The 23,032-nt window shown below is 43.4% G+C and overlaps 1 protein-coding gene across 4 annotated transcripts in view; it reads right to left on the bottom strand.

Moving 5' to 3' along the window:
• ACAP2 (ArfGAP with coiled-coil, ankyrin repeat and PH domains 2) overlaps nt 1-10,107 on the bottom strand; it is a 142,941-nt gene extending 132,834 nt beyond the window's left edge. For 2 of the 4 annotated variants that reach the window (XM_070406524.1, XM_070406525.1), the window contains exon 1: nt 9,782-10,107. In XM_070406524.1, the coding sequence (XP_070262625.1) occupies nt 9,782-9,828 (47 nt within the window). In that variant the 5' untranslated portion in view covers nt 9,829-10,107. The remainder of the gene's footprint in view (nt 1-9,781) is intronic. The other 2 variants (XM_070406526.1, XM_070406527.1) reach the window with 1 other exon arrangement.
• Between the last annotated feature and the right edge of the window lie 12,925 nt (nt 10,108-23,032).

The following is a 23,032-nucleotide window of genomic DNA, read 5'->3' as shown; positions in this document are numbered from 1 at the left end:
ATGATTAAGTCAAGCACAAGAGAGACACAACCATGAGGCGCAATAAATACGAGATGTATGAGGCGGCTGCCAGTGTAACATGGCATGCAGTTTACAGCAAACTCTGTTTTCATAAGTAGAAAGAATACACTCTAAGACAACAATAAATAGTATATAAATACACAAACCAGTAAGTCATTTATTACCATTATTAAGTATTATATACTGTACATAACTGACTTTTAGATAACAGTACAATACTGTAGTTAGCCAACATTGTACTTGCACAATGCAAAGTAATAAATAAGCAATTTGATACATATTTTTGCTCATACAACTTTGCACACTTTTCCTATTATTCCTTAGAAATTCCTAGATGCAAAAGTGCTGAAACCAGCATCACCACAAACAGGTGAGTAATACACTATGATATTAGGACCACCACTGTATATGAGGTCTGTCATTAACCAAAATGTCAATTATATGGCGTGTAACTATATCCTCATTCTTTTATAAAGGCAGAATAGAGCAGTGGTTTATATCCAGAGTTAGCAAACTTTCCATAAAGAACCAGATAGGGAATATTAAGCTCGAAGGCAATACAGTCCCTGTTCCAACTACTCAATTCTGCTGTTGTAGCAAAAAAGCAGCCATTGAAAATATGTAAATAAGCGAGACTGTGTTCCAAAAAAACTTTATTTATAGGTACTAAAATATAAACTTTGCATAATTTTTGTGTCATGAAATTATACTTTGTTTTTTCTCAACTTTTAAAAATGTAAAAACTTAGTCCACATAGAAATGAAACACAAATTAAGTCACAGGAATGTAAAATACAGTATAGGGAATATAATAAATAATATTGTAATAATTATGTATGGTATCAGGGAGATCACTATACTGTACACCTGAAACTAATACAAAACAGTGTTGAATGTAAACTATAATTGAAAAATAAAAATTTATAAAAAGAGATGACAACTAAATTTGTGGTTACCAGTGCAAAAAAAATGGGGCCTCCTGTTTTAAAATTAAGAATTTCATTAAACCCAGTACAGGGCTTCATAAGAGAGGGGACCACCCTGACTGTACAAACTATAAATTATAAGTACTTAGAATGATCCTAGTATATATTAAGCATTTTCTAAGTGTCAGCTATCATTATATTTAATAGCTAAACAATATTGTACTTAGTCAACATTATACTTGCACAATTTTTCCTCTAAATAAATAAGCAACCTGATACATATCTTTGCTCATACAACTTTGCACACTTTTCCTATTATTCCTTAGGAGAAATTCCTAGATGCAAAAATGCTGAAACAAAGTAGATGAATTTTTAAACCCTAAGATATTTTATTATTTTGCCCTTTGAAAAAGCTATACTAAACCACACTCTTTACAACAGTATGGGGACCTTTCCCTAAAGCTTTCCTAACAATAAGAACTCTTAAAATTGTCACTTTGACAGAGAAAAGTAACTCGCTTTAGTTTTAAATATTCAATCTTGTTGCATCTTGTAACTTTCTTCATCATGATTCCAAGGCATTTTTGGACACCATGTATTACAGATTATATTTCCCAAAGGAGGCCACACATGGTCTTCTGCAACATAACCTTGCCATTCTACCATCAAGATGAAGAGTCACACCCTAAATGGCTGCTCAGTGGTTAGAGCATCGGCCCGCAGACCAAAGGTCTCAGGTTTGATTCCTGGTCAAGGGCACATACCCTGTTGCAGGTTCATCCCTGCCCCAGTCAGGGCATTTGTGGGAGGCAATCAATGTTTTTTTCTCTCTCTCTCTCTCATTCCTCCCTCCCCTCCACTCTCTCCCCTACATCCATTCTCATCCCTCCAAAACTCATTTTCCAAATACCTTTAAAATATAAGCCTTATCATTTCTCACCACTGCTAAAAACTTTCTAATCATAACTTCTTACTATGGATGACTTATAAAGCCTAACATGATCTGGTCCCTACTTTTCCATCTGAACTTATCTCCTACCATTCTTTCTCTTGCTCCCTCTGCTTCAGCCCACATTGGCCTTCTTTTTGTTCCTTGAAGATCAAGCTCCTACCCACCTTAAGGCCTTTGATCTTTGATCCCACTTCAAGCCTCTCCCTCCCCAGGTTTCCCACCTATAGCAACAGTGATCCAACTTTGCATTGTCAACAGGAAGACAAACTTCATGGGATTCCTGATAGAAATGACACATTACATCATCACCTATGAGTTTTCTTTCCAAAAATGTTTAAACTGTATCTATCTAGAGGAAACAATCAGACAAATTCAGAAAGTGAAATATAATACAATTTTTCTACACTCATCAAAAAAGTAACATGAGATTGTTAGTTAACATATTATCTATAACCCAGAAAAGTGGAGAAACTACACATCCAAAACAGGAATAAACAATAAGTGTTAGGCCATAACATCTTCATAGAATATATAATACAACCATATTTTAAAATCAAAATAGTCATGCAGATATAAAGTACAGCATAGAAACTATAGTCAATAATCCTATATAATAAAAGGCTAAGATGCAAATTGTCCTTATGGGTGGGAGTTTGACCTACTGGGAGTTAGACGTGTGCTGATCACCAGCGCAGGACATGGCAGACATCAGTGATGCAGCGCTGGCAGCAGGCAGCAGTGGAGGCACTGCAGCCCTGATGGGCCCTGATGAGAGCGGGACCTCAGCAGGATGGCGGAGCAGGTGAGCGGGCAATGCCAGGCCAAGGCGGGTGTGAAGGGATGCCCTAGCCAACAGCTGAGGAAAGGGAGGCCCCAGCCAGCAGCCGGCAGCCCATAGGGATCCTACCCATGCACAAATTTCATGCACTGGGCCTCTAGTATTCTAATAACTATGTATGGTGTCAGATGGGTGTGAGATTTACTTGGGATGATCACTCAGTAAGTATGTAATGTCTAACCACTAGGGTGTACACCTGAAACTAATGTAATATTGTATGCCAGCTAAAATTGAAAAATAAAAATGAAAATAAATAAAAATGATTTTAAAATGAAAAAAAGGATCTATAAAAGAGAAAATCAAATAAAAATTTTAAAAGTGAAAAATACAGTTGAAAAACTCCACAGATAGGTTTAACAGCAGTTTATGCCCAGCAGGAGATGAGCTTAATAAACAGGACTATAGGTCAATAGAAAATATTCTAATTCTCTATAAAACGTAACATTTCAGAAAAGAAATGCAGGACACAGCCAAAAATTCTAACATATGTGGTGTTGAGTCCCAGAAGGAGGAAAGAAAGTGAAGTAGAGGCAATATTTAAAGAGATAATAACCAGGAATTCTACAAGCTGATGAAAGATACTCTACAAACGCCATACTTTATTGAAGAAACTCTGCAAGCCCCAATCAAGATAAATACAACAGAAACCACAACTACACGCGTCATAGTGAAACTGTCTAAAACCAAAGGCAAAGGAAAAAAATCTTAAAAACAGCTAGAAGGAAAAAGACACACTATCTTCAAAAGAGCAACAATAATACTAACAAACTTGTAACAAATGATAAAGACAAAAGATAAACAAAAGACAATGAAAAAACATTGTGCTTAAAAAAAAGAGGTGACCTACTTAATCCATGCTTTGGAAAAATAGCCTTCAAACATCAAACAAAAACAAAGGTAAAATCCTTGATATTACTTATCCTCATGCCCATTCTCCATTGCCTGCCTTGGATTAAGCTGTTTTATCATATTTTACAGTTCAAACTGAACTGTATTTTTTTTAAGCAGTGAAAAATATAAATTTGAGTATGTCTGTAGCATCACAGAAAATGTAAACATTAAAGGAATAAAATGACCATATTCAATAAAGAATCCTGACTTACTTCAGGTACAAATTACTAACTATATATATAAGAAGCCAGCGAATGGAACGCCATAATGACCGGAATGACTGGTCGCTATGATGCCCACTGTGGCCAGCGAACTGGCTCAATCGGGGGTTGGGCCGGCTGGCCAACCTCCTGCGGCCCTGCCCCCAGGCCAGCCCCGCCCCCAATCGCCCCCCACCCCAAAAGGGGTGGGGCCAGTGGCCAACCTCCTGCAGCCCCTCCCCTTGGCCGGTCCCACCCCTAATGGGCCCCCACCACCCCGATAGACCCACAGGCCCTCCCTCCGGCCGGCCCCACTCCTGATCGCCCCCCAACCCTGATCAGGGGCAGGGCCGGCTGGCCAACTGCCTGCGGACCCTCCCCCGAGCCAGCCCCCACGAACCCCAATTGGCCTGCGGCCCCTGCCCCTGCCAGCTCTGCCTCTGATCGGCCCCCCACTCTGATCAGGGGCAGGGCCTGCTGGCCAACAACCTATGGCCCCTCCCCCAGGCCACTGGCCCCCTATCGGCCTCCCCCCCATTTGGGGGCAGGGCCAGACGGCCCACTGTCCACAGCCCCTCCCCACGGCTGGCCCACCCCCGATCAGCCCCCACCATCCCCATCAGCCCGCAGCCCCTCCCCCCAGCCAGCTTCACCCCTGATCGCCCCCACCCACACCAATTGGGGGTGGGGCTGGCTGGCCAACCTCCCACAGGCCCGCCCCCAGCCGCTGACTCCTGATTGGCCACCCCACCCCATTCGGGGGCAGGGCCGGCTGTGGGGAGGGGCTGTGGGTGGTGGGCTGGCTGGCCGCGACCCCAATAACCCCCCACCCCAACCTGGGGTGGGGCCTGCCAGCCAATCACCTGCGGCCCCTCCCCCCAGCGAGCCCGGCCCTGATCCGCCCCAATTGGGGCCGGGCCAGCCAGTCCCCACCCATGCACAAATTCATGCACTGGGCCTCTAGTAAGATTATAATCAAATCAATTCCTTCTGCGAGAACTTCTTCATCTCTGAAATAGGAATATATTCCTATTCGTATTCAATATATTCATTTACCCCAATGTTTATAGATTTAACTCACATTGTTTCTCATCTAACCTATAGATCATTCTAGATACTATTCAATGGGCACTGACTTCATGTAATCTCAAGTAAACATACATATTTCCTCACAGTAGTTTTCTTCTGTGACCTCTCAGTTCACTTACCCTGTCTTTTGATATCATTTCAGATTTAAACCTTAAAGGCCCTGTGCTCTCATTTTTGTTTATTGGTTTTGTTTTGTTTTCTGCCTCTTCTTTTGCTCATTCTACCTCTTAAATACTCTAAACATAAAATCTATACATGGCTCTTTTGTAAGACCTTTACTGATCTCCTACAAAGTTGACTGAAGTTTTGTCCGTCTACTTTTACTGTTTCAGTATCCACAACATTGATGATTTTCTTTTGTACAATATGCCAAATCCTTCATTCATCCTAGATACTTCCAACCAATAGTTTATTTCCACATGGGAAAACCAACACCATAACTAAATTATCTAAGCTACTCTTCAAGGATACAAGAAAAAGAAGGGGAATTAAGATCATTAAGTGACTCAGTGAAAGGCATTGTTAAATGAAAGTGTTGTGCTTTTTAATTTATAGAAATATAAATGGTCACTGATTGAGATTTTTTCTTTTTTTTAATGTAGGCGGTTCCAGGTATAAATTTCCCTCTTAAGAACTTCTTTGGCCATACCCCATAAGTTTGATATGCTGTGTTTTTATTTTCATTGTCTAAGAGTGTTTTCTAATTTCCTTGTGATTTATTCTTTGCTCCACTGGTTATTTATAAGTATGTTGCTTAATTTCTACCTATTTGTAAATCTCTCAGATTTTCTTTAGTTATTGATTCTACTTTCATTTCATTATGGTCAAAGAACATATTTAGTACAATCCCTTTTAAATGTATTGAAACTTATTTAATGGTGTAACATATGGTCCAAGCTAGAAAATATTTTCTGTGCACTTGAGAAGAATGTGAATTCTGCTACTGTGTGAAGTGTTCTATAGATATCCACGAAGTCCTATCTATTTTGTTGATCGTCTGCCTAGCTGTTCTACCCATTATTGAAAGTATTTATAAATTATTATTGTTGAATTGTCTATTTATCCCTTCATTTTTTTCAGTTTTTGCTTCATGTATTTTGGGGCTCCCCTAGTAAGTTTTAAGTGTTATGTCTTCCTAATAGATTGACCCTTTTATCATTATAAAATGTCCTTTATCTCCAGTAATTTTTGGCTTATAATCAATATTATCTGATATTAGTATAGCTATTCCAGCTCTCTTTTGATACTCGTTGCATGCTTTACCTTTTCCTATCCTTTTACTTCCAACCTTTTGTGGTTAAATCTAAAATATGACTCTTATAAACTGCATATAGTTGGACCATTAATGAAATTTCACATTACAAAAAGTTTTCAAAAATACTAGTAAGACCAAAATATATAGAAAGACATACTCACTTCTGAAATTGAAGAAACTACTGCAAAGATAAAATATTCAAGAACAGCCATTAAATTTGGAGGGAGGGAGGCACAAACCAATAACAAGGGAAAACTTGTCCCACCAGATATCATAACAGACTATAAAGTATTGCAACTAAAATATTAATGGTATTTGCAAGAGAACAGATAAATACATTAATGGAAAAGAATAGAACCCAGAAAAAGACTCATGTATGTATGTGTGTATGTATATGTGCTTGTGTGTAATTTTAAATCAATAAGGATAGAGTACTCAGTAAAAGGTATTACGACAAGTAGCTTTCAACAGAAAGAAAATTATATTATCTCCCACACTCAAAACTAAAATGCAGTTGCATTACATGACACTAAAATTACTACAAAATGGCCGTGGCCAAGTAGTTCAGTTGGTTAGAGCATCATCCTAATATGCCAAGGTTACAGGTTTAATCCCCAGTAAGGGCACATTTAAGAAACAACCAATGAATACATGAATAAACGGAACAATAAATAGATGTTTCTCTCTCTTTCACTCTCTGCCTTCATCTCTCTCTAAAAATCAATCAATAAGAATTACTATTGATATAGAAATATCTATAATGATATAAAAATATCTATATACTGCACATATATAAAAGCCTAAGCGACCATTATGACTGAACAACCAGAACAACGGGTCAACCAGTCGCTATGATGCACACTGACCACCAGGAGGCAAATGCTTGACACAGGAGCTCCCCCTGGTGGTCAGTGCACTCCCACAGCCAACCTTCCATGGCCCCTGCTCCCAGCCAGTCAACCTCCCGCATTCGCCCCCCCCCCCCCGCCCCCACCCGGCTGGCCCCCCAGAAAGGCCTAGATCCCTGGCCAGGCCAAGGGACCCTACCCGTGCATGAATTCATGCACCAGGCCTCTAGTCCTATAATAATAAGATAGGGGAGAATTTTCTAGGTAATAGACAAAAGCCAGTTTTTAAAGAAGCTGTGTGTGTGTTTATCGATTTTAGAGAGAGTAAAGAAAGAGAGAGAGAGGGAGGGAAGGAAAGAAGAAGAGAGGAAAAGAGGGAGAGAGAAAGAGAAACATCTTTCAAAACTTCACTAAAATACAACTTAATCAGTATCTTTCCCTTTATTTTATATTCAATGATTACTTTATATAAAAAAAAACACAAAGATATGCTCTGGCCTATGTGGCTCAGTTGGTGGGAGCATCATCTCCTGCACGGGAAGGTCCAAGGTGTCAGCTTCCATCCCAGGTCAGGGTGGGTGTGGGAGGCAACCAATGTATCTTTCTCTTTCTCTCTCCCCTCTTTCCCCCTCTCTCTAAATTAAAGAAAATAAAAGATATCATATGGTTTGTGACCAACACCAGTGGCTAGAAGTTCTCCAAGTCACTTCTTTCAACTTTCTTTTAAAAATGAAATTTAAAATGTGGAATAAACTGCGCACAACGCCATTTTCTCTAGGAGAAAAAGGCTGTGATTACCGCATTAAAAAAACACACACACAACAAATAGCTGATTCATATTAATAAAAATTTCACTGAAAGCGTAACTTTATAAGATATGCTTTAAAAATTACTTCATTTGCTACACAATCCTGAGATCTAACCTATAAAGCTGTCCTACACAATCCATCAGTGTCTCCTGAGTCCTTCAATTCACGCAGAACGTGAGAGTTTCAAAAGCTAATACCAACAGCAATCAAACCAGGTGCAGCTTGTTACAAGCAATAGCCCTAAATTCCAAATAAAATTAATAACAAGACACTGGCCGGGTAAGTCAACTGGTTAGATTCGCCAGGGTTGTGGGCTCAATCTCCTCCCCCACATCCCCACCCCCACGTCAGGGCACATACAAGAATCAACCAATGAATTATAGAAGCAATTGGAAAAAATAAAGTGTTGTTTCTCTAGCTCTTCTCCCCTTCCTCTCTCTCAAATCAATTTTTTAAAAAAATTTTAATTAACAACTAAACAAAAGTCAAAACCACCGTGTTCTTAAATTTTCTCTTAGAAGTAGGAGTTCCTTAGTTTTACAATAGGTTGCTTTTCACTGAAAAAAGAACGGGAAATCTAATTAACAGTGATAAGGATGAGAACAGTTAGTTCCCAGGCAGAGGATGCAAGAAATTGACAACGCAGGCTTGACCTAGAGACCTCTCTCTCTCTCCTCTCCTCTTCTCTCTCTCTCTCTCTCTCTCTCTCTCTCTCTCTCTCTCTCTCTCACACACACACACACACACACACACACACACACACACACACAATGCTCTGGGGACGCTTTCAAGAAATGTCACTGCCTAACGGAAGTTTTAAGGCCTAAGGACAACCCTAAGCCTGTAAATACACTGCAAAAGTCGGTCCTCTGCCGACTTAGAATCAAGCAAACTCCATTCTCCAAAACAATTCAGGAGTTTCCTACGATGCCCGAAACGGAAAGAGCGCGTACTCTGTCTGGCCACCCTCGGGACCGCGGCCTCTCACACAGGAGGGAGGGAGGGCAGCCCATGGGAATCTGGGCGCCCCCTCGCCGGTTCAGGTGACAGACCCGCTGGGGGCATCCGACTGTGATCCCGGGCCCTCCCGGGCCCTCCCGGGCCGGCGCTGCGGGAAGAGGAACGTAACTGCAACCTTCAGAGCCTACTTCCGTCCTCAACACAGAAATGCACTGTTTCTCCTACTCCTCGCCCCTCCATCCAATACCTCTCCACAGCGCTACCCGCTTCAGAAAGCTTAAGTGGAAAGCAAAGCAGACGGTCTCGGACCGAGCCCACAGAATGTGGTTGGTCCAAGCGCCCCCACCCCCGACCCCGGCGCAAATCACCCGCCAGGGCCGTCCTGGCAGCCCCTCTGGCTGGGGATTCGCACGCAACAGAAATCGACGTCCCAGTTCGCCCCCCCGCCCACCCCCCCGCCACCCCCACCCCCACCACCCCCACTTCCTCCACGGGGTAAGGGGAGTGGAAAAGCGCAAAGAGGAACTAAGTGAACTGCGAGAGGCTGCCCGGCAAGCTCTCTTAAAGAAGGGGTGGGGTGGGGGTGGAAACGAGAAAGGAGCGGAAGGAAGGGGGAAGGATGAGCTCCGAGGAAAGGGACGAGAGCGCGCGCCAGCGAAGGGCACGAGTCTTCGCGGACGCGGCTGCACCCCAGTCCCCGGCGCAGAGCGGGTGCGCCCGGCCTCGGGATCGCTACGCCCCGGGCAGAGGGCGAGGAAGGGGGATGAGGAGGCAAGGTCCTCCTCCCGGGCAGCCTCGCAGCTCAGGACGGGTCGGTCGGAGCTGCAGTGCCTTCGCGGGGTCGAGAGCGGCGACAACGGCCGCTCGCCCCGTCGGAAGGCGCGGGCTGCGGGGCCCTCCGCGCGTCCCGCCCGCCAGCTTTCACGCCCCCGCCACCCGGGGAGGCAGCTCCGGCGTGACGCCGGCCCCGCGCTGGGCGGCCGCTCAGGTTACCTGAAACGGGGCGAATCCTTCAGACACTCCTCGAAATCCACCGTCATCTTCACCCTGCCTTTGCCTCCGCCTCGCCTCGCCGGCGGCGCTGGAGGAGCCTAAGGAGCCGCGGGAGCGGCTGCGCTGGGGACCCAGACGGCTACGGCGGGCGCACGGCCGGGACTAGCGCTGCGCGGAGCTGAGCAGGGCGCCTGGCCGGAGGGTCATAGCAGCCGCGAAGACAGCGGCAGCGGCAGCGGCGGCGGCGACGGCGAGTCAGGCCCCAGTCCGGCCCCTCTTCCTCCCACCGCCAGCAGAGCGCCGGCCTCAGGGAAACGGCCCGGGAGTGACAGCCGCGGCCAGCCAGCCACAAACCCAGCGGCCAATGGGAGGGGCTTCCGGCAGTGCCGCCCGCGGGCGCTCCGGCAACGCACCAGAGCGACGGTAGCCCCAGCCAATGAGCAGAGCGACCGTGGGTGCTTTCTGCCTACACGCGTTCCCAAGGGCCAACCGGGATGCGCAGGCGTCGTTAGGCGGACGCACCGGTTGCTGGGAGGCCGACAGCTGAGGCTCCTTGGGAAGGAAGTCACGTGAGTGCGCGCCGCGCTTCCCTCGGAGCCCCCGCCTCTTCTCGGGCTTCTCCAGCCCCGCCCTGCCGAGCTGCCAACGCGGAGGAGCCGCCTCCTGCAGGTCTCGGCGAGGAGAGTTGCTGTTTAAGGCAGCTTTGGCAGAAATCTGAAGAGGTTAGAAGAAATTCTAAAAGAAAGATACAGGCTGAGCCACCGATTCCTTTCAGTTTAAAGAAACTGAGGCCAGGAAAGGAGCAAGGGTCAAAGTTAATTGTAAAAATCCGTCTTTCAATTCTTGGCTTCATTGTTTAATCATTTAGAAACATCTCCCATGTATATATCTTTTTATGTAACCAGAGACTGCTTTCTGGAGGAGCTGGCATTTAGAGTGGGCATCGAAGATCAGAGGGCTTTAGACAGGTATGAGTGCAAGGGCGTTCAGGATGGAGGAGCCGTTCTCAGAACCACCGGGGACATGCCTCCTGACCAACACCTTTCTCCCGGCAGCCTTCTCCAGCTCTAAGATGATAGGGTCCTGAAAATAAGGCTTCCTTACTCCAACTTGCAACACCTGCACCACAGATACGTTATATTTAAATGTATACTTTTTACACCCAACCCAAAAAGTATAGGCGTAGCCATAAAAATGCACACGGAGGGTGTTCTAACAGCACAGTGGCTCCCAGCTTTCTCACTAAAATGAAGATAAACACCCCTGATCCAACAGAATTGTCCCGAGGTTGACACAGATAAGACCTCTAAAGATACTTAACACAATGCCACATGGAACTCGTTCAACAAATGCTGACTATTACCATAGTTGTACCGCTTTTTTTTTTTTTAGGTGAAGGCTACTTTTATTAAATGACTGAACCATGCAATTGCCAAGGCCACTGTGTACAGGGACGGGAGGGGGAGCTTTGTTTCTTGGTCTCTTCCTCCTTGGACAGAGTCCTGATGATCTCCTCCTCCTTGGCCCGGAGCCGCTCTTCACGCCTGCGGGCTTCCTCGGTCTCAGACCTGCGGGCCTCGGCCTGGTCAGCCAGAAGCTTCTAGCGAGCCCTGTCTGCCTTCAGCCTGCGGCTGTGTCCACAAGAATCCGCTTGTTTTTCAACACGTTACCCTTCACTTTCAGGTACAGGCTGTGGTACAGGTGGCGGTCACTCTTCTTAGATTCACGGTATCTTCTGAGCCGGCGAAGAATTCTCATCCTCCTCACCCAGGTTCCTTTCTCAGGCATTCGAGCATTGGCAGTGCCCTTCGCTTACCTATGCCCATATGCCTGCCCTTCCTGCGGGCCCAGGTGGACAGTCACAGGCTTCCGGATGATCAGCCCATCTTTGATCTGCTGCCGAGAGTTGGCATTTGCGATTTCATTGGTCTCATTGGGGTCCAACCGGACCTTCTTTTTGCCGCAGCGGATGACACTGGAGGCAAGCCTCTCCCGAAGCGCGATGGCGAAAGGAAAGGACTGTGCCACTTTTTTCTTCTGTGCTATAATCAGTGATTACGTTTAAGCCTCTCACTTCTGCCGGGAGTCTTATACAGCCCTTTGACCATCTGGCTAACTTTATGGCATGATGGTTTGTTGCTTTTCATAACCTATGATTATATCTTGTTCTCTTTAGTACTTTTAGGAATTAACAGTATAATTTTGAGACATTTCAAAGAATATACAAGCTTTATAAATGTGCCTTCTTGGGTTATAAGTTTGTTTTCTCTTTTTTAATTGAATTGTATATTCCTGGAATCCACACAACTTCTTTTGATAACTAGAAACTATTGACAGTTAAAGGTTGTGTCCTCAGACACTTCAATCAAGCCAACCTCTTCTAGATTTGTAACTTCTATGTCAAATTTAGAAATAGAGTTGGCCATTTCTACGTTTAATTGCATTCCTGATGCATAATCTGTATATACAATAACTTATTGTTTCAATGCTTCAACACAGAGTAACCTTTTGGAAGATGCCTATAGTGACACTTTGAGACTCAAATTAAAATTCAACTGCAAGTAAGTCAGTCAGCGAAAGATAAATATCACATCATCTCACTCATTTGTGGAATATGATGAACAACATAAACTGATGAACAAAAACAGATCCAGAGACAGAGAAGCATCAATCAGGCCGTCAAACCTCATAGGGAAGGCAGGAGAAGGTGGGGGGAAGGGGAAGAGATCAACCAAAGGACTTGTATGCATGCATATAAGCCTAACCAATGGACACAGATACTAGGGGGGTGAGGACACGAGCTGAGGCGGGGGGGGGGGGGGGGGGGGGGGGGGGCGGTAAGGACACATGTAATACCTTAATCAATAAAGAAAAAAATAAAATAAAATTCAACTGCATGACACCATCAGTGCAAATAACTAAGCTGATTATCAAATCAACATTTTTCTGTGGATGGCTAAATTTACAAATACCCATTTAATGATAGCAATTTCACAATTTTTTTTCATTGCCCCATGGTAAAGCAAGCATTATAGGGTGTCAATGGTAATATAATGTCCCAAATTAAGAAATATTGTCCTGGCTGGGTGGCTCAGTTGGTTGGAGCGTCATCCCGTACGCCAAAATGTTGCGGGTTTGATTCAGTCAGGGCACGTGCCCAGGTTTCATGTTCAATCCCCAGTAGGGGTGTGTATAGGAGGCAACCAATTGATGTCTCTCTCTTTCATTCTCACTCTCCCTATCTAAAATCAATAAAAACATAGCCTCTGGTGAGGATTTAAAAAAAAAGAAGAAGAAATATTAAAAGTGGAGTAAGGTGAGAATCCCAAAATGTCACAGGTCATAAAAACAAGTTTCAGAGTCACTGTGCGACTCCTGCTATCTATTTCTTGATGTATCCTTTTAACCTATGCTCCTGTAGCTTATCACTTTTCATCTGTCTGCCAATCCCCAGATCCCGGGAGAAAAATCTGATTAACCCAGCTCATTTTTTTTTCCATGACAAGTCACTGGAATTGATCATTTGCACAGGAATGGGGGTAAGGATGGGGGCTGTAGGACAGCTGACTGGTAGACAAGGCAGTTTCCCTAAGAGAGGATGTCGATGGCTGGACCCCATAAAGCACAGCTATTAAACTTTCACATACATCCAGGACTTTGGCCTCTGACTCAGTCCTCCACCCCAACTCCTACCATTAGCTAAGGTGATTTCCACCTTCACTTGTTCTTTATTCAATAATATCCACTGAGCATATACTCTGGCCAGACCCGACAGTAGGTTCCAAGGTTTATAAGTGAAATAAATGGTATTTCCTATCTAGAGCTTTCAAACCAAAGGAGGAAACACATGATAACTTCTGAGTCAGGAGTGTGCACAGGGAGCTGTCGTACTTCGGGGAAAGAAATGGGGTTCTCATGTCTCTGGAAATATGAGGAATCTTGAAAAGGTAAGATCCAACAGAGGAAGCTCTTTCCAAGGGCCTTTAATCACAGTGAACTATATGACTAAAGAGGTAAACAGTGACCAGATAGAAAGGACCTCGCCTGCCATGATAAGGAATTTGTATCTTAAGGCAGTGGGAAAACATGAGAACAATTTAAGCCTGGAAGTGCCATGCTCTAATTGGAATTTGAAGGAGAGTGGGGCAAGGGGGTGGGGTTGTCTGGACTGAGATTAAACGCTCTAAGCAATTTTGAGGTTCTCAACCAAGGCAATTTTGATCAAGAGATAGTTAAGAAATACGACTGAAAAAAAAATCTGATGGCCAACTGAATGTGATGACAGAAAAGGAAAAAAGACTGAACTTTATGGTAACTCCATGTTTCAGGTTTGGGTGACTGGTGAGAGGTGGAAGGTGGTACCATTCAAATAAAGAAAACATTTACTAGTATCTCTGCGTCTCAAAGTATGTCACTTTGGGAAGTCCTTAAATGTTCCTGCCCTAAACCTTGTTTTGCCCAGAACATTCATGCACAAGCTCCACCTTGAATGTTTCCCACTGTCTCACTCCCACACATTCACTCCACATCTCCAAAGCCCCAGGACTCTTTATCTCCCAGGCTTGTTGGTATCTGCCTGTCTTGCCTTCCTCTACCACTTCAACAACACGCTTTACAATGCCTCCATACCTCTCCCTAGGTCGTTCCCTGGCAATGTCACATCCAGAACTGGGTCAACCCAGATGTTCCTCAATCCTAGTCGCTGAGCAATACCAGAGACAGTTTATATCTTAAAGCAGTTGGAGTCATTGGAAAATTTTCAGCAGGGGAGTGTGATGTGATCTGATCTATATTTTAAAGGGGGCTGGGTAGGCAAGAGTTGAAGGCTTTTATGGCTGAGACTATGTATCACTACATTCAGTGATACAAGACCTGGGTGATACATACATAGGATTTTCAACTGTCTTTGTATTATTTATCTGTGGCCAGATCCCTAGTGCACTAGACCAATAGCTATTTGCTACACAGTCTGTGCCCCTGCCCTCTCGTGATTTGTAGATAATTTTGACTCTTCACTAAGAAAATAGGAGTCAGTAGGTAGGAACACTCTTCCTAGCCCCAACTCGCATATGCATCTATATTCTTCCTTACCCACCCATTCAGAGGAAAATTCATTTCACTCTTGTTCTCCAGACTTCACCTTCCATTCTCTAAGAATGACTCTATCAGTTATCCACTCCGCATCCTCAACTTTTTTTTTTTTTAAATATATTTTATTGATTTTTTACAGAGAGGAAGGGAGAGAGATAGAGAGTTAGAAACATAGATGAGAGAGAAACATCAATCAGCTGCCTCCTGCACATCTCCTACTGGGGATGTGCCCGCAACCCAGGTACATGCCCTTGACCGGAATCGAACCTGGGACCTTTCAGTCCGCAGGCCGACGCTCTATCCACTGAGCCAAACTGGTTTCGGCTGCATCCTCAACTTATATCTCAACTGACCTTTCTGTTCTCTTTGAAGAAAAGAGAAAGAAATAACAGCAGAAAGGATAAGAGAAACTATTTGAGTAAGGCAAAATAGGGGGGGCAGTGGAGTGGGGTAGGTTGATGATAAGATAGGATGGTTTCACTCAGAACCAATGGCGGACTATCCATGTACCTTGAGAAGGCTTTAGAAACAGCGCCCGTGAAGCCTGGATGCTCTAGCCTGTCCTTTCCACACATCTGCTTTGTTCTTCTGCACACATGAAGCTCATTTCCTGTCCCTCTCCAGGCTCAGCTCCCAAAAGTAACCAACCAACAGGAGGGGAAGGGTTTCACTCTTGACCCAAATACTAAATGTCTTGGGGGAAGCATTGGCCCAACTTGGATGACGTACTCCTGCAGAGCCAAGCAACTGTAGCCAAGGGATCAGCCATCTACAAACATAGCTTCCAGAAGCCTGCTCTCATGGCCATGTGGATGGGGGATCAGTTAGCAAGAAAGGAGAACTTAGGAGCTGGATAAATTCCCCTTTGGCTATTGCCAAATCCATCTCCCTCCATTGCTTTCTATCTCAGACTCTTCAGAGCATCATTTCCACATTTCCTCCTCTTATTCATTTCACTGTCCACTGCATTCTATTCTCCCCTCCCTACCCAGCCCCATCAACTGTTTTCAATAAGGTCACTTTCCAATTGGCAAACCAAAGGACACTTTTAAGGACTTGTTTTTCCTGAAATCTCTTCAGCACTGGACACTGTTGGCAACTATTTTCACCTTGAAAACCCACAGCACCCTACTGCTTAAAATTCTTCAAAAGTTTAATATCATCTAAAGCTATGTTTTTTAAACTTTACTTAACCTTGGAACCCTTTGTTTAAAAGAAGAAAGTCTATCATCAATGCCCACCATCAAATGGACAAAATTGGAACTGGTGTGGTTGAAACAGGGCGGGGAGACAGTGCCTGGCCACCTGGCCCCGTTCCCCATTACCAGATGACTCACCAGTGGACTCCAAGGAGTACTCACAGCTCCACTGAGTATAATTTGAAAACCACAGATCTGTAGGACAAACTCCAAATTCTCTGATTTCATCATTGCCAACCCTTCCTACTTTCTTTGCTGCCCATCTCTCTGCTCCAAATGGGTTTATCCACCCATGAAGGAATTCTCTCAGCCACTTCAGCATGCTTCTTTCTCAGACCCACCTTGGTACCTGATGTTTCCTCTGCCTGAATGGGCCTCCTCCCTTTGTGTGCCTGGTGAGCTCCCATTCATTATTTAAAACTTGGCTTAAATGGAACCTCTTCGGGTACTTGCCTGTCACAGTGACATGACTTCTCCTTTGTGCTCTGGTTGTTCGGTCACCCTTTCTACATAAGTCCATTAGAACAGAGCTCAGTTCAGTATTATAATTTGAGATTTTTATGGTCATCGTCTCCTCAGAGCTGGAGCTTTTGGGTGGTCACATTATGTTCTTTTCATCTTTGTAGCTCTAGAACCTAGCACAGTGCCTGTCATTTTTACTAAGTGTCTGATAAATGGTAAATAAATGGATTTTATTTTTCTCCCAAAGTAATATTTTCCTATTCAGATTCTCATGATTACTTGTGCACATGTATCTATTTCCCTACCAGATTATGAGCTCAGATAATGATACTTGGGTGGTTGTAACAATTAAATAAAATATACATAAAAGTGCCTAATAATGCCTGACTCATTGATCGTTTTCATCATGTCTGTATAACAGAATCCCATGTAGAGTATTTGTGTGTTTTTTGGTCTGTTTGTTTTAATATAGGTTCGTGGGCCCTATCTACTAAGTCAGATTTTCATAGGTGAGGCCTGGGCAGAAGGCCCACAGATGATTCTGATGCCCAGCCTTCATAATTGAAATTCAGTAACTGCTAGCTAATGTTCATTTTGTAACTCCAAGACCTGGCACAGAGATCAGCAATGTAGTAGGTGCTCACTAAATATTGGCTGAGTTGAAGTTGAAGTATATAATGTTTTTAACATTCAGATCTTAACTTTTTTTTTATAGATCTAACAAGCCAAGGGTTGGGGGTAAAATGGTAGATGTAGGCTAAAGGGGCCCAGAACACAACTTGATTCTCAGTCCCTCATTATTGGGTCTGTACTTCAGTGAGCCCTCTGCTCCTCTCCCTTCCTTCCACCCCCTTGCCACCTTCATACCTTTAGTACATAGTAAGAAGACTTTCGCTGCCCAACTGCAATCCCTTTAGATCCAAAACACCAAGGTTTCTAAACATTTGTTCCTTAAGTTCTTGATTTGGCTATGGTCTATGATGAGAACTTTCCTGGAGTCTCCCTCTCCCATAATCACCACATTTAATTGAACCTCAGATCCTGTTAACTGTTTCCCATGTAAAAGCTTTTGAGTTTGTGCCCACCTTACAAATCTCAATGCCAACTGCCTTGGTCCAGGCCTTCACTACCTCTTCCCTGTATTATTGCAAATAACGTCCTAACTGGGCTCCTTGCCCATTATAGGTTGAGTTTGTGTTCCCCACAAAATTACATGTTGAAGCCCTAACCCCCAATACCCCAGAATGTGACTATATTTGGAGGTGGGGCCTGTAGGAGGTAATTAAGGTTAAATGAAGTCATGAGGATGAGGCTCTAGTCTAATATGACTGGTACCCTTATGAGAAGAGGAAGAGACACCAGGGATGCAAGTGAACACAGAGGAAAGGCCATGTGAAGACACAGATAGAAAGCAGACATCCTCAAGCCAAGGAACCAGGCCTCAGGAGAAACCAAACCTGCCAACACCTTGATCTTGGACTTTCAGCCTCCAGAACCATGAGAAAATAAATGTGTTTATTTTTTAATATGTTTTTATTGATTTCAGAGAAAGGAAGAGAGAGAGAGATAGAAGCATCAATCGGCTGTGTCCTACACACCGCCTACTGGGGATAAAGCCCACAACCCAGGCATGTGCCCTGACCAGGAACGGAACCTTCGACCTCCTGGTGCATGGGACAATACTTAAACAACTGAGCCACACTGGCCAGGCAAATTTCTGTTGTTTAAATCACCCAGCTTATGGTATTTTGTTACGGCAGTCCTTGTAAACTAAATACACTGCCACAATGTCACCCTCTCCAAATCTCTGTACTACTAAAAAGCTAATCTGGTCGCATGACTCCCTGGCTCAAAATACTGTGATATCTTACACTGTTTTCTGGGTACAGCACAAGGAGATGCTCTGGGCTTTCTGAGCAACAGCATCTTTTATTCTTGCACCACCATTTCCAAAACTTCTGTTATACACACTATGTCAGTCGTGGTTTAAGTGTAATGAGCAAGAAACCAACTCTGGCTAGTTTAAGAAGGAAAGGAATTCCTTACGATGCTGTTAGATGTTTGTATTAGTCTGCTCATGCTGCCATAACAAAATACCACACACTGTGTGGCTTAAACAACAGAGATTTATTTTCTCACAGTTGTGGAGACTGGAAGTCCAAGATCAAGGTGCCAGCACGGTTGGCATCTGGCGAGAGCTCTCCCCTTGATTGCAGATGGCACCTTCTGTGTGTGTCCTCACACAGCCTTTCCTCTGCTCACATGGAGAGAGGGGGAAACAGAGCAAGCTTTCTGGTGTTCCTTATTAGAACACAAAATTCTATCTGATCAGGGTCTTACTCTTATAACCTCATTTAACCTTAGCTACTTCCTTAGGTCCCATCTTTCAATACAGCCATACTGGGGATCAGGCCTTCAACATATACATTTTAGGGGGACACAAACATTTAGTGCCTAACAGTGTTCATAGAAGTTTTATTCATAATAGCCCCAAACAGGAAATAACCTACATGTCAATCAACAGGTAAAAAGATGAATACAGAGGATTCCCGACTACAATGTTTCAACTTGGGATTTTTGACCTTAAAATGGTGCAGAAATGGTATACATTCAATAGAAAACATACTTCAAATTTAGAGTTTTGATATTTTCCCAGGCTAGCACCGCACTCTGTCTTGATGCTGGGCAGTGGCAGTGAGCCACAGCTCCCGGTCAGTCACATGACCACATGGGTAAACCACCGATAGTTAGCCTACAGTGTACTGTGTTGCCAGTGTTTTTTTGATATTGTGTGTTGTGGTTTTACATCCTGTCATGTTTTCAAAATGTCCATCTGTGTCTCCTGCTTTTGGTAAGAAGAAGAAGGAAACTACTCATGAGATGAAATTCAAGATAATTGCCTAACTGTAGGCTAATGTAAGTGTTCTGAGCATGGTCAAGTTCTGCCAGGCTAAACTAAGTTGTTAAGTAGGTTAGTTTTGTATATTTTTTGGACTTTACATAAGTGATATAATACTATATGTATTCTTCTATAACTTTTTTTCTCTACTTTTTTCTCACTCAAAATCATGTTTGTGAAATTCACCCACGTTAATGACTACAGTTCTAGATAATTTATTTTCACTGCTATATGAAGAATCTTTAAAATTCCTTTTAATTTATTGGTTTTAGAGAAAGGAAGGGAGAGAGAGAGAAGAAAAACTTGATTTGTTGTTCCATCCATCCATGCATTCACTGGCTACCTCCTGCATGTGCCCTGACCGGGTATTGAACCAGCAACTTTGGCATATGGGGACTATGCTCTAACCAACTGAGCACTGAGCTACCTGGCCAAGGCTGAATATTCTTTATTTATTCTTCTATGAATGTATGAGTTGTTCACAGTTCTTTTTTTTTTTTTTTCCAGAAACAATGATGCTATGAGCATTCCTGTCCATGTCTCCTTGTATGCATTTACAAGAGCATTTCCAGAGCCCAACTGGCATGGCTCATGGTTGAGCGTCGACCTATGAACCAGGAGGTCACGATTCGATTCCCACTCAGGGCACATGCCCGGTTGTGGGCTCAATCCCAGTGTGGGCTGTGCAGGAGGCAGCAGATCAATGATTCTCTCTCATCACTGATGTTTCTATCTCTTGCTCCCTCTCCCTTCTCCTTCTCCCTCTGAAATCAATAATAATATATATTTTTAAAAAACACAAAAAAACAAGAGCATCTCCAGAGCCTATACCCAGGAGTGGAATTACTGAGCCATGGGGTTTGCATATCTTCAACTTTGTAAGATAGAGGCAATTTGTTTGCCAGGTGTTAAACAACTTTGTATTTATTGCCTCCACCCTGTGTGAATGAACTTTTATTACTTCATATCCTCTCTAATACTTGTTGTCAGATATTTTAATTCATGTCTATCTAATGGTATAAAAAGCATCTCATTGGATATATAAACATACACACACACACACACACACACATACACACACATATATATATGTAATATCCCTGGTTATTAATGAGGTTGAATATCTTTTCATACACTTATTGGTTATTTATAATGCCTCTTGTGAAATGTCTATTCATGTCTTTTGATCAGTTTTTTAAAATATTAAAAATCAACTTTTTCCTTTTTATTGAATTTATTGGGGTGACATTGGTTAATAAAATTATATAGGGTTCGGGTGTACAATTCTAAAATATATCACCTGTATATTGTATTCTGTGTTTACTGCCCCAAATCAAATCTCGTTCCATCACCATTTATCTCCCCTGTACCCTCTTCTACCTCCCCCGTTCCCCCTTCGTTTGCCCAGTGTTTATTAAAGTCATTTTTCTTTATATCTAGATATCATTTTTCAATTATATGTGTTACAAATATCTTCTCTTGGTTATGGATATTCTTCTTTTTTATGGCATCTTTTGATAAATAGAAGTAATTGACTTCAATGTAGTCAAATCTATCTTTTCCTTTATGATTTGTGCTTCTTGTGTTTAAAATAATTTTTCCATACCCTGAGATTATGAAGACATTCTCTTGTAGAATCTCCTAAGTTTCGTTTCTCATGCGAATCTTGAGGCCCACATGGACTCAATTTTTGTGAAAGGTAGGAAATAGCTACCTTTAAAGATATAGAATATTGGGGGCTAATTGTCCCATTGCCCCAGTGCTGTGCATTGAAAAGTCTACCCTAGTAGATCATTTTTTGTTTGTTTAAACATCTATCTCCCCCTACTAGCCCACAAATCATTTATTGTTTTATATATTATTTTTATTGATTTCAGAGAGGAAGAGAGAGGGAGAAAGAGATAGGAACATCAATGATGAGAGATGATCATTGATCAGCTGCCTCTTGTACCCCCCATACTGGGGACTAAGCCCACAACCTGGGCATGTGCCCTGACTGGGATTCGAACCATGACCTCCTGGTTCATAGGTCGACACTCAACCACTGAGGCAGACCGGCCGGGCCACAAATCATTTAAAAGCAATGATGGTGTCTTATGTGTCTATGTATACTCAATGCCTAACATAGTATCTTGTATTGTAAACATTCGCTACATATTGCTGGGTTTGTTTTTGTATTCTTAAATCCATAACAGTGTAGACCATCTGAACTAGAAAGAAACTGAAAACATTGTCTTGTCCAGCTCCTTTATTTTACAGTTAAGGAAATGGAGGTACTTATGAGATCAATCACATGGAGATTTAGTGCCAGAGCTGGGGCTCAGCATACTATTATCTGTTTCTCCTAAAAGCCCAGACAACAAATCCAACTCTACTTACCATGGCCATCCAGCATCTGAACAAAACCATGGCCTGGTCAGCAAGTACAGAGAGGGGCACTGGTGTCTGCCACAATGGCAAAGGGTTAATGTGATTAATGCTGACAAATCAGAAGAAAGTGGAGGAAAAGGCCAATATTAGTCATAATAAAAAGTGGAGGAAATACAGCCCTGGCCAGGTAGCTCAGTTGGTTAGAGTGTTGTCCCAATATGCCAAGATTGTGGATTCAATCCCTGGTCAAGGCATATATAAGAATCAACCATGAGAACCAAGATGGCGGCATAGGTTAACGCCGGAGGTTGCTGCCTCGAACAACCACTTCAAAAATACAACTAAAAGACGGAACGGACATCATCCAGAACCACAGGAAGGCTGGCTGAGTGGATGTTCTACAACTAGGAGGAAAGAGGAAACCATACGAGACTCAGAGGAGGCGCAGTGCTGAAGTGAAATACTAAGGTTCGGACTGCATGTGGAGCAGGCCAGCAGCAGAGGGCGCGGTTGTTGTCTTCAATCGGAAGGGAGTTTCAGACTCTGAGCTCCAGATCCGGGCGAGTCTCTAGCGACCCAGACTCAAATGGGAGAAGCGGGAAGGCAGCTTTCTCTCCGAGGTCTGCAGCGGTTGCAGAGCCACTGGAGACGGAACTGAGAGCAGCCATAACTGCTCGCTCCGCCCGCCCTGTAGATCCCCTGGGACCCACCCCACCCAAGCCCTGCACAGAGGCATTTGCCAGATAGCCTCAGGCAAAGGCTAGATTAGCACCGCCCTAGAGATTCAGCACAGTAGAGCTCCCACTGCAGACACAGCTGACTCTCATAGCCAGTTAGCCTGGAGGTGAATTCACCCCTAGTATTGCCAACAACAATTAAGGCTTAACTACAACAAGACTGCGCACAAAGACCACAAGGGGGTGCACCAAGAAAGCATAAAAAATGCGGAGACAAAAAAAAACACATGACAGAAATGGAGGATATAGAGCTAAAAAATGCACTTTTAAGGGCTTTCAATAATTTGCTAGAAACTGCCGATAAACTTGATGAGAGCCTCAAGAAAACTAATGAGACCCTCGATGTTGTGATAAAGAACCAACTAGAAATTAAGCATACACTGACTGAAATAAAGAATATTATACAGACACCCAACAGCAGACCAGAGCAGCGCAAGAATCAAGTCAAATATTTGAAATGCGAAGAAGCAAAAAACACCCAACCGGAAAAGCA

Source organism: Myotis yumanensis, unplaced genomic scaffold (genome assembly GCF_028538775.1).
Source record: "Myotis yumanensis isolate MYYU_CA2020_CCGP unplaced genomic scaffold, mMyoYum1.0.hap1 SCAF_2, whole genome shotgun sequence".
Taxonomy (NCBI): Eukaryota; Metazoa; Chordata; class Mammalia; order Chiroptera; family Vespertilionidae; genus Myotis; species Myotis yumanensis.
Note: the sequence above shows the minus strand (reverse complement) of the source record. Positions and strands in the feature narration are given on the sequence as shown.